The sequence below is a fragment of the Gopherus evgoodei genome, chromosome 9 (genome assembly GCF_007399415.2).
Source record: "Gopherus evgoodei ecotype Sinaloan lineage chromosome 9, rGopEvg1_v1.p, whole genome shotgun sequence".
NCBI lineage: Eukaryota > Metazoa > Chordata > Testudines > Testudinidae > Gopherus > Gopherus evgoodei.
Window position 1 is genome coordinate 15617942 of NC_044330.1, and position 19968 is coordinate 15637909.

General features: G+C 41.7%; 1 protein-coding gene across 2 annotated transcripts in view; it reads right to left on the reverse strand.

Moving 5' to 3' along the window:
- Positions 1–19968, reverse strand: part of FNDC3B (fibronectin type III domain containing 3B) — a 408921-nt gene that overhangs the window by 12223 nt on the left and 376730 nt on the right. For both annotated transcript variants that reach the window (XM_030575639.1, XM_030575641.1), the window contains 2 exons: positions 13386–13552; positions 6683–6810 (listed from right to left, as the gene is read on the reverse strand). In XM_030575639.1, the coding sequence (XP_030431499.1) occupies positions 6683–6810; positions 13386–13552 (295 nt within the window). The remainder of the gene's footprint in view (positions 1–6682; positions 6811–13385; positions 13553–19968) is intronic.

A 19968-nucleotide genomic window follows, 5' to 3' on the forward strand; every position in this document is an offset into this window, starting at 1 on the left:
TATCCAGAAGCTAGTAAATACCACTATTAAGGGTGGCCATTTAACCTTAATTTGGCCCTTTTATTCATATTCATTATACACGCTATTTTTTCCTACATGACCCCTGCCTCATTTAGTGCACGATGGATGGTGCTCACAGAATGGATGAAGGTAGTATAGTGGATTAGGGAGTTATCTGTAGGATCTCTGAGCATGTGAGAAATGCTAATGTGAGATACCAGGGCAGTGAACATGCAGCAGTACAGAATGTTGAGGGGTTTTAGCATGCTGCCAAAAAGCAAGCTGTAGCCTGCAAACTATTAATGAGAAATGGCAATGGTCAGATCTGAACAGAGTTTCCTGAGGCTACAAAATAGTACCTTGATCAGATAGGTACCTTGGTTCTTGAAAATAATTTTTTATAATGGAAATTCTAAAGGCAACCTTAACATTAGGGTTGTTGCTACTCCCCCACAATTATGACAAGTATATTTAATTAGCAAAAACCCACTTGGTACGGTGCTCAGAAGAGGAGAATCTGTCTTAGAATCCTTATAGAGAAAACATTCCTGTAAGAAAGGCTTACTTTCTTCTAAATGAACTGAAAGACTTTATGAAACTAGGTTTAGGGTTATTATTATTTTATTCAGTCTCTTAATCAGTCACAGTGACTGCACTGCAGAGATAGTCTTAACAATTTTGTAGGGAACCTTGTCTTCTAACAAACCAGTTCACAGATAACTGAGAACAGTCAGCTGGCAAGTCACACTGTAAAAATGTCTAATAAAGATAAAGTATTTTCCTGTCTCATTACACAAAGCTATGGGGAAGGAAGAAAACACTCGGAGTAAGCTGTATTGATGGTAAGACTATAGTGAATATTGTGCCATGACATTTTCTGTTGTCATGCAAAGTAATCCAGGGTCAATGAAGTTTATTCACTTGCTATTTGAAACGAAGAAAGAAAAGTGCATTTTTATTAATTAGAATTTTACGTAAATTAAATGTATCCTGAATACAAATTAGATATTCACATTTTTATCTAAATAAATATGAAACCTAGATGTAACAACAGAAATTAGAGATTGGTAAAATCAATTGGGTTCTCTCAACCATTCACCCACCAGTGCAGGACTGTTCTATCTAGTATGTCTTCAATGCAGTTTTAAAAAATCAAAGTGATAGTCTCTCAAAGGAAGTAAAAGGCCCTATTACACAGGCTGATGAATCTATAACCATATATTTTCTCTCTCTCAAAATATATTGTAGGGTCACAAATAAGAATATTACAACAAAACATCATTATCCCCTTAATCTGAGAGGCTCAGATGTAGCAAACTTTGCTTTGGTAGCAAACAAATCAGGGAAAATAAGTTACTAGGTATATCACCCCCAATTCTATAAACGTGCACTACTATTTCCCAATGAAAAGATGGTCTGTGGTATGATGGATAAGCCAGACCTAAAATCTTGTGAGAAATCTCATAAGGCAAGACACCACTGTAAATGATAAGACATATATTTGTGTTTACAAACTGAATTGACAAATGCAGAAACTCAGTGAGATGCTTCGTTAAATTACAAGAGTATGCGAGAATGTCATCTTCTTATTCAACATATATTTAGATCAAGTCTATTTATTTTACTAACAGAACTCAAACCCAACTATTAGAGAAATATATATTAAATCTATATCTAAATTAACATAGATTATAGAAACTGGGTGCCTAAAGATAGGCTCCAAAGGCCATTATTAGGCACCTAAATTAGTGGTCTGATTTTCAAAAGTGCTGAACACCCAGCAGCTATTCAAAAGAGTCGGCTGCTCAATAATTTTGAGCAAACCAAACAAGGATTAAGAGCCTAACTTTAGGCTACTAATTTTGAAAACCTTGGCCCAAATTTTTATTACCACTAGCACAACAGTGTCAATGCAGCTCTTCTGTTTGGCACATTATCAACACAATTGTCAGCTGAATTCTAACTGCAGTAGCTCTATTACAGGTGAAAATGCAAGATGCAGAAAGAACAAATTTTGATCGCTGACTCTCAGGTTGAGTTTGCAGCAGGTTCACTTTTTGACTCATAAACAAAGCAAATTTGATATGGAAAGTCACAGCAAGAGAATAAAGACAGAGCCCTGTGGTGTCATTTACAGACAGTCACTTTTCAGAGTATGACTATCCTTTAAATATAATGAAAAGGAACATTCCATTATCATCTTGAAATGGGAACAGTAAATGTTTCTTTTTTATAGCGTGGTTTTCAGGCACCAAGAGGAGACATAATAAATTAAATCTTTGGATAAAATTCTATCTGGAGAAGTATATAAATAGGTAGTGCCTATGGGAGGGGAGAACAGATAAACTGGTCACATAGGTCTTTAACATATCCTCTCCCTCTCTGGGCAAAGAGGACAAGAATACAGAATCCCCAAGAGTGCTGGACTGAAGGAGGAAGTGCTATTTCCATGGTAGATTTCTCCCTTCCTTTAGACCTACTGTGAGTAGAAACACATGCAGGGAACAGGAGGGCTCAGAGCCATTAGAAACTGGGGCTCCTAGATTAGTAAACTGGTCATTTTTAGTAGTTTGAATGTAATTAACTAACACAACTCCAACAGGAATGTTTATTTTATCCCATTTTAATGCATTCTTTCAATCTGACAGAGAGGAACGCCTACTCGACATACACAGCGCCTCAGGCGTAAACCGAACATCCCCCCTCCCTGGGCATACATCCTGAAATGCCTATTCCTGGAGAGATCTTTCATTTACTATGCAGCAATAGATCACCATTAATGCTAATACTGTCTGTAAGTGGTAAAACTCACTTGGAGCTACAACTTGCTGAAAGGAATTACTCTCTCCTGCTAGTATCTCCTGCTGATATTTTGCTCCCCAGCCCATTTGTTACATAGATTCTTGATGCAACACACACTGGGTAGGAGTTGTGATACCCTTATTCACTGTACAGAGTACCTTATTCCACAAATGGTCCCAGCGAAGTCCGCGGGATTATTCACAGAATAAGGAAATGCTGAGCATGAGTAAGGGAGGCAGAATCTGGTCCATGGTTATTTCTAATTCATACTCTTTGTCCTTATTAACTTGTGGCAAAACATAGAGTAAGTTGAAATAGATGGCTCTATGCTCAGTATCCACACCAACTGTCCATGTTGTTTCGCTGTTTAATGAAAAATATCACCACTGAGGGAGCAGATTGCATGTTGCATCCTCAGCTGGCTTCCTGGTACTGAGGGGCCAAGATCTGTATCAAATGCATTTTCCAACTATGGCACTTGATTCTGCAACCCTTAAGTACTCCGAGGGCAGGTCTATACTTAAAATGCTGCACTGGGCAGCTGCACCAATGCAGCTGCGCCACTTTAGTGCTTAAGTGAAGATGCTCCTGCACCAATGGGAGAACTCCCATTGGTTTAGTTAAACCTCCTCCCTGAGAGGTGGTAGCTATGTCGGCAGGAGAAGCTCTGCAATCGCCGTAGCACTGTCCTCACAGGAGGGTTAGGTTGGTATAACTGCATTGCTCAGAGGTGTGGAGTTTTCACACCCCTGAGCGACGTAGTTATACTGATCTAGATCTGTAGTGTACACCTAGTACAGGCCTACAATCTGAGCATTCCAACTGAGTTCAAGCAGACTCCATGTGGAATAAGGTACCACACGGTGTAAGCAAAGGTGCCAGAAAGAGGCCCAGAATAGTCATGCGGTGAGGAACAGGGAAACTTACTTAATATCAACAATTTTCTTTGAACATACCAGAAAAGGATATTGCCCCACTTGGGTGCTGCTGACAGCAAGGCTTTTTTTAAAAAACCACCACCACCTTTTTCGAGTTTTAAAAGATGCAAAACTAAGATGACAAAAAATACCCTTACTTTTAAAACCAATCAGGGCAGTTTAAAACTCCTACCACAAAATGAACACTGAATCCTGTATCATATAGAGCCCACTGGCATCTTTGTAACATGCATTTATATTAACAGTAACACCATTGTTAGAGAAGCTTGTCAAATCTTAAACATTCCTCCCATTCATTATACAAGAAAAGTGATTCTCCTACAAATGCTATTGAGCACAATGCTTTCTACTGTGAGGACAGTCCCTCTGAAGTTAATAGGTAGCAAGGTTGAAATCAAAGGGAGTTAGACACCTAAATAACATTGAGGATCTAAGTGTTTTGCAGATCAATCCTTTATGTTGGTTAGTTCTGTTCCAGAGAAAGGTGTTTCTGTGTAACTCACACACATACTCTTTTTCTCTACTTTCGTCATCACAAGTAAGTGCTTTAGTTTAAAGTTAAATGAGCAAAGATGTTCCAGTTACCAGCTAGCTACACTCATCTGAAATAAATCAATTGGCAGCAATCAGAGAGATGCTGTCCCATGGACTTGTAACACGCTTCCCCAATTAAGATGTTCAGCCCTAGTCTTAAATAGCTGCCCACATATTGCTGCAAATTGAGTGATCTCCTGACAATTGACAGTTACTGACTGATATGTCACAGGGGAACAGTTTTTGCTTTAGTTGGTTGAACTGACTTCAATCTGTTTATTACTGTTAAAAAACCTGTTTTTATAATGGGTATGTCTGTTTTGAAGGAAATCTTAAAAGTGGATTTCTACTATAACTTTATCTATTATATGAAACCTGAATATTACTGTAATTTATGACCTACACCTGTAGGATTTTTCTTTAAAGGTGAACTAAATAGGAGCCACAATCAAAGATCAGGACCCCACTGTGGGCTCTGCAGGCCAGCTTGTCGCTTTTCCCTGTGGAAGACGAAAGGTGTAGTTAGACTGCACCTGGAGCAGCGTTTTACTTCTCCGTTGGTCAAAGGGGAAAGTAAGCTACTCCAGGCCTTTCCCAGGCACAGATTAATTCCACTTCTGCACTAGTTTAGCTGCACTGGCCAGTGTGTTGCGGGTGGGCGGGGAAGGGGGCAGCCTTTGGCCACTCCTTTCCTGCCTGTGCCTGAGGGGAAGTAGCAGCCTATCTAAACAGCTAACAACAAAAAACATTCCCTCTGCCAGAGATATTAAAACAACACAGAGTCTGGGAGGGAAAATGAGAGTCTTTGCTATCTGCCCCAGTCACATGTAATTCAGTTTTATGAACCGTGCAGACTCACGGCCTTGACTATAATGAGGTTTCTAGGGCTATCTACCACAGATGCAACTCCAACACCACTATCAATGGTGAGAAATAGTGTGTGGACTGCCCGCTAGCATTTTTACGACTGTATCGTCTACTGAGGCCAAAATAGCTTAGCGCCTAAACAATTCTGAAGTTTTAACCCAAGTGCTAAGAGAGCTGGGACCTTAATGATATTCCTTTCCTTTGTGAGTCACCAACTGTATTTCAAGATCTGTTTCTCTAAACAAGTAGCATGGAATAAATAAAATCCCCCAACAATTCACATAGACAATTCACAAAACAAACTCAAAATTTCTCTTTGAAATTTCTAAAGTGATATTTAACTGTGTACCCTGGAACACGGCTATGTATGGTAGCAATGTATTTGACAGTCATCATTATGTCATTCATCAACAATTCTTCTCAGTAACAAGCACTTCAACAGGGAAAGACCTGTTGGCTTCTGTTGTGTCTCCGTACTGGATCAGATCTCAGGTTTTTTCCCCCTTAAGTAACCAAATGCCATGGGTCAGAATCAGGCAGCACAAAGGGCCCAGAAAACAGTAAGAGCTGCCCAGAATGGAGAGTCCCAGCAGGCCTACAGGAAGCATAGCCAGTTCCTACACCAAACTCTTGCAGTCACCAGCATAGGAGGCATCTGCCTGGAAGAATGTCCCTTATGGGCCATAACCTGTTGGCATAAATTAGATCCCTGAAACGGGTCTTATCTATGCTGCAGCTGATATAAAATCAGGCTCAGAATCAGAAAATGGCAACAAGCTCCATTGCGCTTTCACCCCCCACTCATCTGCATCGCATGGAATTTGGGCACAGTGAGAATCTGTGGCCATGTATTTGGAGCCCTGCAAAGTGTAGAGCTGGCTTCAATAACTATCTTTAACATAAAAAGAGTAAGATAAGCAGAAATAAGAACTGTGGTTTGTTGCATTTATTACCCTATCAACGAGCCATACGTCCATTTAATAAAGTTTACTGATCTCCCTCCCGCCTCCTACATTATTCAAAGTTCTTGGAAAATGCATTGGGGACTGTACACGAGCACCTGATCATTCAGACATATATCCTTTTTGTGGATGTATTTTGCAGTCTGCACTTCTATCAAATCTTTCATCTGTGTTTCTTCAAAGCTTTTCTTTATAGTATTCCTCTGGAATCAGATGCATTCACACATATTGGTTTATTGCACATATTGGTTTATTGCACTTTTATACACTTGAGTGTATAAAACAGATTACTAAGGTAAATGGCACACAGCATTTGTCCTGAGAATAAACTGTTTTGAACAGTGAAGGTTTTTTTCTGAGCCATTAAGAGTGTGGATTCCACCCTCTTGTTCACTGCTCTCAGCCACTTTCCATTACTGAATTCAAAGTCTGAAAATGTCAGTTTTGGAACCAGTGCCAGGAGCTTTTTCCAGTGTGTCAGTTGTGAGCAAAACAGCTAAATGTTTCAAAGCACCAAGAGCTTTTCATTTTTTTTTGTTATATTAATGAGAAATGAAAACCTTAAACATAAGATCCTACCTGTTTATATTCAGATTCTCTCCCAACCACTACCTGCACCACATAACTGATAGGGTCTCCTTTCATGGGTGGGACCATTTCCCATGTGATTTCACAAGCATTTCCATCCAACTGTGTCACTCGAGGAGCTGTAATAAAATGTGCGCATATTAGACATTAATGTAAACAATGATATTGCAATAAATGATATATAGGCTTGGAAAGATTCGATTTTTATCACTAAATGTTGATTTCACTGTGTACACACAAACTGACGAAAAAAATATTTCCATCAATTATAACAGAAATTTACAGATAAGCAAAGTAAGAAAAATGCTGCTTGAGGACTCATTAATTAGAGTTTGATTTAGGGATATTTACTCTGTATATTTGACAAACTATGATGACAATTTGTGTTTTAACAGTTATAAAGCTTTAGCTTTTTGAATCTCAAGGTCTACTGTCACTAAATAATTATTGTCTCACCCTGCCATAATCTACTATATCTGTGAAAATTTAAATAAATAAAAATAAAAAAATGCTTAAAGTAAACACTTATATTATCCAAAAAATTATACAAAAATAAAAATCCAATTCTGCCAAGGCTAATTACACACCTTCTCTATACAAAATTCACAGAACACTTTAGAGAGAGAATTGAAGGACTTCACAAGTCTAGTAAGAGAAACTGAAATGTGTTTATGTAACTAAAATATTAAAAATACCCCCCGTACACTAGCTCCTTTGTAAATTTTGGATTAGATCCAGTAATCAGGCAAAACTCCCATTTACTTCAAAAGTAGTTTTGCTGGAGCAAGAGGTGCAAAATGGGGCATTTAGTCTGAACTGAAGTAAAATCAGAACTGGTTTCTGACTCTTAAGGTCAACACAAGATCTAAATGAGACAAAATATCTCATTCTGCCTCCCTCCCCCCAAAACATATGCACACACACAATAAACTACAGAAGTGTAGTATGTGAGTGCAGCAAAAGCCTTGGAATTTAATAATTCAACTGTAATGGTATCCATTGCATTTTTCAAGTAGAAAGCAATGAGATGACTAATGACTGCAAGATGACTTCCCATGGAATTCTGTAACACCAGTAAGCTACATCTGTACTACGGGAGCCATCTCTAAGAACACAAGAATGGCCATTCTGGGTCAGACCAATGGTCCATCTAGCCCAGTATCCTGTGTTACAATAGTGGCCAGTGCCAGCTGCTTCAAAAAGAATGAAAAGAACAGGGCAATTATCAAGTAAGCCATCCCTTATTGTCCAGTCCCAGCTTCTGGGATCTTTGTATCATCTCTGTAGCATGGTCCACTTGTGAGGGCATCAGGATGTGGGCAGCAGATACTTGTTGTTGGAGCTTGGTTACTACTACCTCATCAATTATTTTGCTTAGGAAGGCAAGGCTGGAGATAGACTGGGAGTAGGGGGAAGATAAATTTGGAAGATTTTCTGCTATAGAAAATTCTGTAGTCAATCAGAGTTTTGCCATTGACTTCTGCAGAGCCAGGATTGCACATCAGGAGTGGTTTTTTTTTGGGGGGGGGGGAGGACAACCAAGAGGGGGATTGGATTCAACCTAGAACCAAAATCATATGAATAAGTTCAAATACAGGGATTCATATATAAACCATGCCCTGATCCTGGAAGTTTCAGGGATTAGATTTGAGGTTCTGGTTCAGCGCATATGCTAGAATCTAGGAAAGCATGATTTATCCGCAGCTGAAACGCTGTCTTCCTCACAAAATGATCTCTTATCAACTAAAAGCCATCAGATTTCACTCTGTGCCCACCAGCAACAGCAAGCTGGCAGGTCAACAGACCACAGAGCTTTGAATGATGGCAATATGTTTACATATACACCTGAGCATCTGTCCTCTGCTGATTTCAAAACAACTGCAGCAGCGTCTAGATTATAACAACCTTGCTGGTTGTCAGACAGAGGGAGCATACGGCTGAAAAGTGAAACCGTGAGGCTGGAGAGAACCATACGTGCTGCAATACACTTCAGGAAGCCATTAGCACATGCAAGAACACATGCACATTAAAAGTAATCCATTTCCCAGCCCTGTGAAAATACAGTAAAATGAGAAGCCGTCAAAGAAACTGGCGCTGCTACTGCTGCCGTATAAATTACATCAACCCTAATCAAATCCATTATCACTCAAAAGGGCCTTGTGCATTATAGTCAGATCCAAATATAAATTTGCTTCTCATGCCAACACCTGCCTACTTGGAGAGATGAAGAATGGAAACGTTCATCTGAGCTGGTACACCTCTCACCCTCACACACACTTTTAGGTTTTTGTCTGCCAATTGCAGAACAAAACATGACATCATATACATTTCTTTGTCAAAATCAGGAAAAAAATGTATCCTCTTTCTTAAATGAGTCGGGACATTGGAGGGAATCAAAAATGGCCTGTTTTGTTGCCTGACTCAACAGGACTCACCTCTTTTCCATTCACTATCACTTTCTTGTTGAACTGTCTGCAGCTACAGCGTTTGCCATATTATGGGGTCTACCATTGCCAGTATCCTGATGTTTAGTTATGTCCCTGACACTCCCACCCCACCTCCTATTTGTGGAATATCATAGCTACTTCACATTCAGTTCAGAATGTGAACCATGCCCAAACTAGGACTGAATACTTAGGCAGAAAGGTACTCTTCCATTTAGATGAAAAAATGGAGTTCTGATCCAATTATATTTTGGATATGGGACAGCAGAATGGACAAGGAGTGCTCTCCAGTGAACAAATATAATTTTAATCTTAACTTTCTGTCACACAAGTACAGTTTCAAAACAAAACACTAGTAGATTTCAAAAACAATGGGGAAATCCCTGTAAAGATATTACACACCCCTAGGTCATCAGTAAAGATATTAGCTGTTTGGAGATACAGTACTAAAGCATTACATTGCTAGTGTTGGAATTCCCTGTAGGTGTACGGTAGTTTTTTTCCACATTCACTAATTTTAATTGGGTGGTTGCAGTATCTTCCCGCTAAATTCCCTTATGATGGTGCCACATCACCACTAAAGAAATTTACTTCAAATATATTGGAGCAGATTGACTACACATGGTAAAGAGCAAAGCAGCATATTCACATGGTTAAGATGTAGCCATGGTGGCACGGAGAATGGACTTCCCTCTTGAACAGTTCCTTGCAAGTCTTCTTCCTATGGCAAGAATCAATATGGGAGGACTTAGGATTCTCAAATCCCTCACAATTGCATCTTCCAACCTCATTCATGGCTGGCCTTGCACTCTCTTTCCGTTGACCTCACCCCTATAAAATTTCTGAAAAAAACCTCATTCTGCATGTTGGATGTGTCCCAACCACTGCAGTCATCTTGTTCTCATATAATGCAAGATTGCAACCTGCCAGGAATGTGTGTCTCCTCACTTGTGAAAAAATCAAACCAATGGATAGTAAAAAAACACGGGAAACTGATTGGTTTCCTTGCCTCAGCTGTTTTTAATGGCCAAGTTTCTGCTCCATATAACAGGGTTGTAATCAGTACTGTGCTGCACATTCATATCATAGTTGTCACAGACATCCTGCCATCCAAATAGAGGTCTTTTAAGATGCTGAAATGCCACTGACACAAGACAGATCCGATATGTGACTTATTTGGTTACAGAAATCTCCTGCTATCAACCAACTACCCAGATAGATAAAAATATTCACTCATTCAATGCATAGCTTTGGTTTTATCACCACTGATCTTAAGTCCCATTAAATCTGAAGTTTTTTCACAGCTTTTCCAGCATTAACTGTAGTTGGTCAGTAATCTCTCCAAATAAGAAATCATCACCTGCATACTCAAGATCCTAGGAAAATGAATCTTCAAATTTCACACCTCTTAACTTTTGCCTCAGTCAGCTTCATCAAAGGTCTATTAGAACATTAAATAATGTAGGTAAGAAAACACATTCCTGGTGTAACCCTGATTCTACTAAAATAGCCTGTAATACAACCATGGACCCTCACACAGCTAAATGTACTGTGGAACAGTTCCTCTGCTAGGCACTCCATACTGGCATAACAGTACCCATCGTGCTGACTAAAGCAGCTGCAAAGTCTATGAACATGATGTTAACTTTCTTCTGTCGCGCTAGTCATTCTTCAGCCACATTTTCCAGAGCATATATATAATGTATATCTACCTGTGTGGAAACCACACTGGTTGTCTCTCATTTTTGGGTTGAAATAATATTTCAGTTGGTTCAGAAGCATGATCGTAAACACCTCCCCTGGGAGTGACAGCAGCATTATTCCACTATAATCTGAGCAAGCTAACTGCTCTTTTCTTTTTTTAAAAATGGGATGATACAGCCTCTTTTCTAATCTTCTGGAATATGAACAGTTTCCCAAACTTTTAAGACAGCTCTGTGTAGCCAGTGAACTAAATCCCGGTCTCCACTATTTAGCAGTTCTGATGAAATAAAGACCAAGTGCTTCAACATTTTGTAACTATTTGATGGCAAGCATCACTTTCTCTAACGTCACCAGCCTGTTTTCTGATGGGTTCATTTTGGGATTAAGTTGTAGTAGGAGCTGCATCATGTTGGAAATCTATTAATTCACAAAAATATTCATGCCAATGCTTAAACTGTGCATCAAAATCCTGGCAGTATTTTCCATTTTTGTCCTTAAATAGTGGAAGCCATGAGAATGGACATTCAATTAGGATCTTCAAGCTCTCAAATACAGTCTCCAGCTTCAACATGTGGAAGAAAAGGACAAAGTTTTGTCAGTTTCATATATGTTTTATCTGTTTCAGCAGTTGCATCTACCACTCACAACGGAACCAAGCTTCAAGGTTCACCTAAATCTTCTACAAGAAGAAGAGTCATCGGACCATATGATGATGGCTCTTCCACAAACCAGAGATGGGGAAAGATCTCGATATAAAGATGGTATATCCACTTCTGCAGCAATGTCAGTATCTAAGGACGGGACAGAGCCTCATCAGAAAAGTGACTTTCCTGGCTGAAGAATTGGAAATTGAATGCTAACATACGTTACATGCAGTAGATATGGCGGAGTTTGAACCGAGAGCACAGCTATGACCCATAGAGGTCAGACCTTTTGATTGTTGAATGCCTGTGATACATCTGATGGGCACACTTGCTTTGCTCTAGTTTTGTCCCCGAGGGTGTAATCTGCACTACTGGCATCGCAGGTTTATTCTCCATGCCTGATAATGGCCATTTTCAGTTTGAAGGTAGGACACCTAGTAGTTACTAATGCACATGCTCCACATAATGCAAGGTATAATGCTGAAAAAGATGCTTTTTATGCCATGTTAGATGACACTGTATCTAGTATATCACCCCACCTTCATATTGTCATCTTAGTAGCTATGAATGTGAGAATTGGCTATGATGGAACTGGATCTGAACTGGCACTGGAACCATACGACCAACCAGAATATAGATCAGATAATGGTGTGGGTCTACTAGAATTTGCTTCTACACATGGACTACATTTAATGGATACTTGGTTTCAGCACAAGAATTGCCGTAAGTATACGTTTTGCAATCCATTGGGCAACAATGCAACCTTGTATTCTTATTCTAGTTTGGAAACACTTGACTAAGTTCACGTAGGATGTACATGTATTTAGGAGTGCTGATCTTGCTCTGGAATTTGATTGACTACTAATAGCAACAATGATGTTCCATTTAATAGAGTTCCAGAGACAAGTATCTACTGCATTGAAACACTTCGGTGTTGATAAGCGTTATTATGAAGCAATTGCTAATAGTTACATGGTAGAAATTTCCAATAAATATTCTATATTGGATGACCTGCTGTCTACCACGGAGGAAGAGCAGCAAGGAAGAGTGAACTTTATTTTGAGTTTCGATCACAGAGATTGCTGGAAAATAACTAATGAGAATCAAAGACCAACACTGCAATACAGATGATACTATCAAATTATGGGAAAAGAACAAAGGTACCATAGAATGCATACACTGGATGGTCAAAGTCAAATCAGCAAAGAGGAGGAAATGGGCAACAGAGAAAAAGAAATGTCTTGAATAAGCCATCAAGACAGTCTGTAGGAATTATCGTAAACAGGGTAAAAACACACTAAAATGGTCAGCCTGTGGTCTGAATTCAACTCAGTTCATCTAATGTAAAATTATATGTGGCTCCTGTATCTTCTTGGTAATGCAACTTCCTTGAAAGGTGCTGTAAAGTGTAAAGGCTTTAATTATCGAATGTAGTTTGAATACATTCTGCTTATTTCCTACGGAAAACAAACTTAAATGAGGCTATACAGATGGGGATAATCTCCCTTCTTGTGCACAATAAAATGTCAATGGGAGTTTTATACATTAAAGGAAAACTAAACTCTGGAGTGTTAAATGCATTTTCATAGTTGAACAACAACATGTAATGTCATTAGTTTTCAAGCCCATACGCACACTTACATATACATCGTATCAGTTACGCCCTTCATTACAATATTTCATGGTAATGGTCCCACATCCTGTAACTTTTGTTAGTAACAGTATTTTTGACCATCTCTGTAGAGTAATTAATCTAGTAAGGTTTATACTGGATTTTCTTTGGTGAGAATTGAGTTTCCTATCATAAGTTATCAGAAAGTTATTTAACTAGTCAACAACCATGCCAACCCCTTCCCCCCGTACCCTACAGAGCATGCATCAGATCCCATTGTTAATCCATACCTTTGATGGCGGGTGGGACCGATCTGGTTGTGCAGAAGGTACATATTTCTGAGAACGGCCCTTCCCCAGCATCATTTACTGCCTGTATTCTAAATGTGTAGCAAGTAGATTCTGTCAGCCTTTGTACCTTGTAGGTGTGACTTGGTCCCCTATAAATCGGAATAAACCTAGAAACCAGCAAACAGAGAATGAAATTAGTTGCACTTAGGGTGGCAATAGCTTTTCTGAATGTTATATGCATATAGGCTTTTTATACCCAACCATCCATACTCTGAAGAACTGTAGCTCATATCATGGAAATTACCAAATATAATTACAAAGATTAGTACATAAACAATCATATATAATCAATCTATTATTAGATATTAGGAAAACCAACAGTTTAATGTATCTTCTGCAAATAATCCTCTATATTGCAAAATAATGATATCTGGATAACATCTATCTATATGTTGCCTACTAGCGACTTAATCAAAATGGATTAAGTTTACTTTACCATACACCTTCATTACACTATAGTAGAACCGCAGAATTAAGAACACCAGAGTTACTAACTGACAATATCTGGAACCAGAGGTACACAATCAGGCATCACCAGAGACAAAACCCCCCCGACAACAACAAAAAAAGCAAATACAGTACAGTACTGTGTTAAACGTAAACTACGAAAAAAAAATAAAAGGAAAGCAGCATTTTTCTTCTGCATAGTAAAGTTTCAAAGCTGTATCAAGTCAATGTTTAGTTATAAACTTTTGAAAGAACAACCATAACGTTTTGTTCAGAGTTATGAAAATTTCAGGGTTACGAACAACCTCCATTCCCGAGGTGTTTGTAATGCTGTACATTGATATAGTGCTGGTAATTTACAGCACTTCAAAAACACAGGGCCCAAGCCTGCAAACTCTAGCTCATTTGACTAGTTCTTACTCATACAAGTAGGCCCCCCACTCCCACCCCCAAGGCTAGGTCCTGCTCTCATTTACATCAGTTTAAACTCAGAGTAACTCCATTTAAATCAACATGCCAGGATTTGCAGAACTGATCATAGACCGGACACATTTCTGTCTTGAAGAGTTTACAAATTGAAATATAACAGGACAAACATACAAGGCAACAGATCAAAAGAGAGCATGTCGCAAGATGATCAATATCGAGGGGGGAAGCTTGAAGAGGTAGGTTTTAAAGAGTGATTTGTGGGAACAAGAGAGGCTGTCTAGTAAATGAGATCAGGAAGATTGTTTTAGATGTAGAGAGCAGCTTGGGGGAAGACAAGAACTCTAAAAGGAGACAGTGCTTAGGCACTGACTTCCAAAACACTGGTTCTGGCTGGGCCAAACACAAAGAAAGAAAACCTACCTGTATAATACAATACCTTACATAAAGTACAAGTTGCCAAGCAGAGAGAACCTGAATTCCAATTTACATTGCTGTCTCCACTAGAGAACATGTCAAGAATAGTCATACAGACAGTGATTTCTAGTTCTTTATGCACTCTGTAAGGGTCTGTCCCTATAAAGGACTGAGCAGAATGGGAACTGAAGGTACACAGCACATCACAGGACACACTCAGTCTCTTGCAGCAAATGATCCTTAATTCTCAGTTGGAGAACACAGCTGGTTACTTTTTGCATGGACCCTGAATTTATGAGGACTATAAAATTCACCACTGTGAATCATGTGGTCTTCTGATGGTTTAATACATGCATTCAAATATCCTAACTATTTCAGATGATTTGGAACAACTGGGAAAAAGACAAAATGATTCCTTTTGACTTCCCCTCCCCAAAATCTAGAGTTCTATTCTGAATAATAAATCCTGGCCCTTTAGGCTTTTAAAAATCTTTAGAGAATAATCAATTTAGGAATTTCACAACAAAAGGGCTTGTGCCATTAGCTCTTAGGGGACAGAAACCAATTCATGTTAAATTATGGTAAAATTCCATAGAAGTACAAAGCACAACAGAGATCAAGAATCATCCGTAATAAAATGAAATGTTTAGCGAGGTCAAAATTGCTGAAATGTACTTTGAGGACTAATTAGGTTTAATACTCCCATAAAGATTTAACGACCCCTCACTTTGATTGTAAATTCTAGATCTATCCTCGAAAGTTATGAAGAGTTTAGGAGAGATCAGATTAAATACTTCTCTTTCAGCCACTTTCTGATTTAATATGAAATTTCTGAAGAGGAAGTGTAGTTCTAGTCAACTTTAGACACTGATGTTTTCAGGTCGAATTGTCTTTGCTATCCCACACTTCTGATAGTAATGTAAGCATTAATGGAAAGTTTCAAATGGCCAGGAAAGACCCTTTTATCACAGGGTAAGTCTTTTTGGAGATAGTTTTATATTAAATGCTCAAAATGGATATAGCGTAACAGGCTGCAAATATAGCCCTAATCTGTGTGTGTGGCCCTCAGCATTTGCATGCACAATTTTTGTTTGTGAAAAGAGAAGATGTTGAAAATACCCTTGCAAAGGTGTATTTGCCCTAGTTTTCATAGCGCGCATCAGGTCCTCCTGCAGTTTAAAAGTGTTTCAGTCAGCCATTCAGGAAGCAGAAAGAATACCGGTGACTTAGGTCACCTAACACTGATGGCGAATGGTGAATGCACAGAGCAATGGGCACAGTGAATATGCTTAAATTTGTTTGCATCCAAATGAAGAATGGTCTTTCAACCAGTTATGTACCCACCTTATAGTAATTTCATTTATACCATATTTGCTTATGAAAATGGCATGTAGAACTCTGCCAAAAGCCTTATTAAAGTCCTGATGTATCAAGTCAGTTCCTTATAAACTATGCCAGTTATCCTGTTTAGGAAGGAAATTAGATTGGTTTGGCATGATTTGTTCTTCGCAAATCCATGTTGCCTATTAATTATCACCTCATTATCCTCAAGGTTTGAACAAACTGATTGTTTAAAAATTTAGGCAAAAACTCAGGCAAATTTACTGAGATTAAAAGACAGTTACTCACCTTTGTAACTGTTGTTCTTCAAGATGTGTTGCTCATATCCATTCCAGTTAGGTGTGCGCGTGCACGTTCGTCAGAGATTTTTACCCTAGCAACACTCGGTGGGCCGGCAGGGCGCCCCCTGGAGTGGCGCCGCTATGGTGCCAGACATATACCCTTGCCGGCCCCTCCGCTCCTCAGTTCCTTCTTGCCGGCTACTCCGACAGTGGGGAAGGAGGGTGGGTGTGGAATGGATATGAGCAACACATCTCGAAGAACAACAGTTACAAAGGTGAGTAACTGTCTTTTCTTCTTCAAGTGCTTGCTCATATCCATTCCAGTTAGGTGATTCCCAAGCCTTACCTAGGCGGTGGGGTCGGAGCGAGACATTGCAGAATGTAAGACCGCTGAGCCAAAGACGGCATCGTCTCTAGACTGCTGGACCAGTGCATAATGGGATGCAAAAGTATGGACAGAAGACCAGGTAGCTGCGCGACATATTTCCTGGATGGGAACGTGGGCCAGGAAAGCGGCAGACAAGGCTTGAGCCCGAGTAGAGTGGGCGGTGAGATGGCAAGTCGGAACGTGGGCCAAGTCATAGCATGTCCGGATACAGGACGTCACCCAGGATGAGAGCCTCTGGGAAAAGATAGGCATGCCTTTCATGCGCTCCGCGACCACTACAAATAGCTGAGGCGAGCGTCTGAAAGATTTGGCCCTCTGGATGTAAAAGGCGAGGGCCCGGGGGACATCCAGGGTATGTAGCTGTTGTTCCCGGCGCGATGCGTGCGGCTTCGGGAAGAAGACTGGTGGAAAAATGTCTTGATTAATGTGGAAGGCAGAGACCACCTTGGGAAGGAAAGCCGGGTGTGGTCGCAGCTGTACCTTGTCCTTTTGGAATATCGTATACGGGGGATCTACCATCAAAGTACGAAGCTCCGATACTCATCTGGCCGAGGTGATAGCGACGAGGAAGGCTGTCTTCCAGGATAGGTACAGCAGCGAGCATGTAGCTAACGGCTCAAAGGGACGGCCCGTGAGCCTAGCTAATACAAGGTTTAGATCCCAGGTAGGGGAAAGGCGCTTAACCTGAGGGTAGGGCCGCTCCAAGCCCTTAAGGAATCTGGAAACTATAGGGTGAGAGAAGATCGAACTGCCAGATTCCCCAGGATGGAAGGTGGAAATCACGGCCAGATGCACCCTTATCGAAGAGAGTGCCAGGCCCTGCTCCTTGAGGTACCATAAGTAGTCCAAGATAATGGGGACCGATACGCCTTCGGGAATAAAGTTATGCTGGGCGCACCAATGGGAGAAGTGCTTCCACTTGGCGAGATATGTCACCCATGTGGAAGGCTTTCTGCTTCCCAGTAGGACCCGTTGCACCGGGTGGAACAGAGCAATTCGGATTGGTTTAACCAGACAGCAGCCATGCTGTCAGGTGGAAGGACTGCAGGTCCGGGTGGTGAAGTCTGCTGAAGTCCTGTGTTATGAGGTCCGGGCAGAGTGGCAGAGGTATCGGGTCCGCTAGAGATAGGTCGAGCAGCATGGTGTACCAGTGCTGCCTCGGCCACGCCGGAGCGATCAGGATTAGCTGGGCCCTGTCCCTGCGGAGCTTGAGCAGGACTCTCTGGACTAGGGGAAAGGGTGGAAAGGCATAAAGTAGACGACCTTCCCAGGGAATTAGGAGAGAGCTTGGGGAGCGATCCTGCAGGGAGCAGAACACCTGGCATTTCCTGTTCTCTCAGGAGGCAAAGAGGTCTATCTGGGGAAAGCCCCACTTCTGGAATACTGAAAGGAGGCTGTTCGGACGGATGGACCACTCGTGGGACAGGAAGGACCTGCTCAGGTGATCCGCGAGAGAGTTCCGGACTCCCGGGAGAAAGGAGGCTACCAGGTCTATCGAGTGGGCGATGCAGAAGTCCCACAGTCGCATCGCCTCTTGACAAAGGGGGGAAGATTGCGTCCCTCTCTGCTTGTTTATGTAATACATGGCCGTTGTGTTGTCTGTGAATATTGCAACACAACGGCCCTGTAGGTGATGCTGGAAGGTCTGGCGCGCCAGTCGGACCGCTCTCAGTTCGCGGACATTGATGTGAAGCGCCAGCTCCTGAAAGGACCAAAGGCCTTGGGTGCGAAGGTACCCTATGTGAGTGCCCCAGCCGAGAGAGGAAGCATCTGTTGTCAGGGACACAGAGGGCTGCAACGGATGGAACGGACGACCAGCACACACCAGGGAGGGCGTCAGCCACCAGTCGAGGGAGCCCAGAACACTTGGAACCATGATTATCATGTCTATGGCATCCCTGCGTGGACGATAGACTGAGGCGAGCCAAGTCTGAAGAGGACGCATGCGCAGTCTCGCGTGCTTCGTAACGAAGGTGCACGCAGCCATGTGACCGAGAAGGCCGAGGCAGGTGTGGACAGAGGTTGTTGGGAAGCTTTGTAGTCGTTGTACAAGGGAGACTATAGCCTGAAACCGCGGTGGGGGCAAGCTGGCCGTTGCAAGATTGGAGTCCAACATGGCCCCTATGAATTCTATCCTCTGCGTAGGTAGCAGAATGGATTTGTCCAGATTGATTATCAGGCCTAGACAGGTGAATAGGGCCTTGATGACATTTACATGAGCGGTGACCTGAGCCTCAGAGGTCCCTCAAATAAGCCAGTTGTCGAGGTATGGGAAGACATGTATTCGACGACGGCGGAGGGAGGCGGCGACTACTGCCATACATTTCGTGAATACCCAAGGGGCCGAGGAGAGGCCAATGGGAAGGACTGCAAATTGGTAATGTTGACGATTCACCACAAAGCGTAGGTACCATCTGTGCGGAGGGTAAATAGCGATGTGGAAATATGCGTCCCTCATGTCGAGTGCAGCGTACCAATCTTCGGGATCCAGGGAAGGGATGATGGTTCCTAGGGATACCATGCAGAACTTGAACTTTCTCATGGATTTGTTCAGTCCTCGCAGGTCCAGGATAGGCCGGAGGCCCCTTTTTGCCTTGGGAATTAGGAAATATCTGGAATAGAACCCTTTGCCCCTTAATTTCTCTGGAACCTCCTCTATAGCTCCCATCACAAGGAGCCTCAAAACCTCCTGCAGAAGGAGTTGCTCGTGAGAGGGGTCCCTGAAGAGGGACGAGGAGGGAGGGTGGGAAGGTGGAGTTGAAACAAACTGAAGATGGTAGCCACACTCCACCGTGTGGAGGACCCAACGGTCTGAAGTTAGCTGGGACCACGCGGGGAGGAATGCGGCAAGGTGGTTGGCGAACTGAAAAGGATCCTGGGAGGTCATTGCTACAGTGCTCTCAGGCGCACCCTCAAAAGTTTGGCTTTGGTCCCGCCGGTGGCTTGGTGGGACAGGAATTGTTACCTCCCTGAGGTCCAGACTGTCGTCTGAGAGAGGTACGACCTCGCCTTCTGGTGAAATCTTGCCTTGGCTGAGGCGGGGGATAGGGGCGCTGCGGTTGCGACCGGAAAGATCGTCTTTGAGTCTGCGGCGTATGCATTCCCAGAGTACGCATAATTACGCGATTGTCCTTCAGACTCTGTAGCCGAGGGTCCGTCTTCTGGGAGAAGAGGCGCTGGCCATCAAAAGGTAGGTCCCGTATAGTGTACTGAAGTTCAGGTG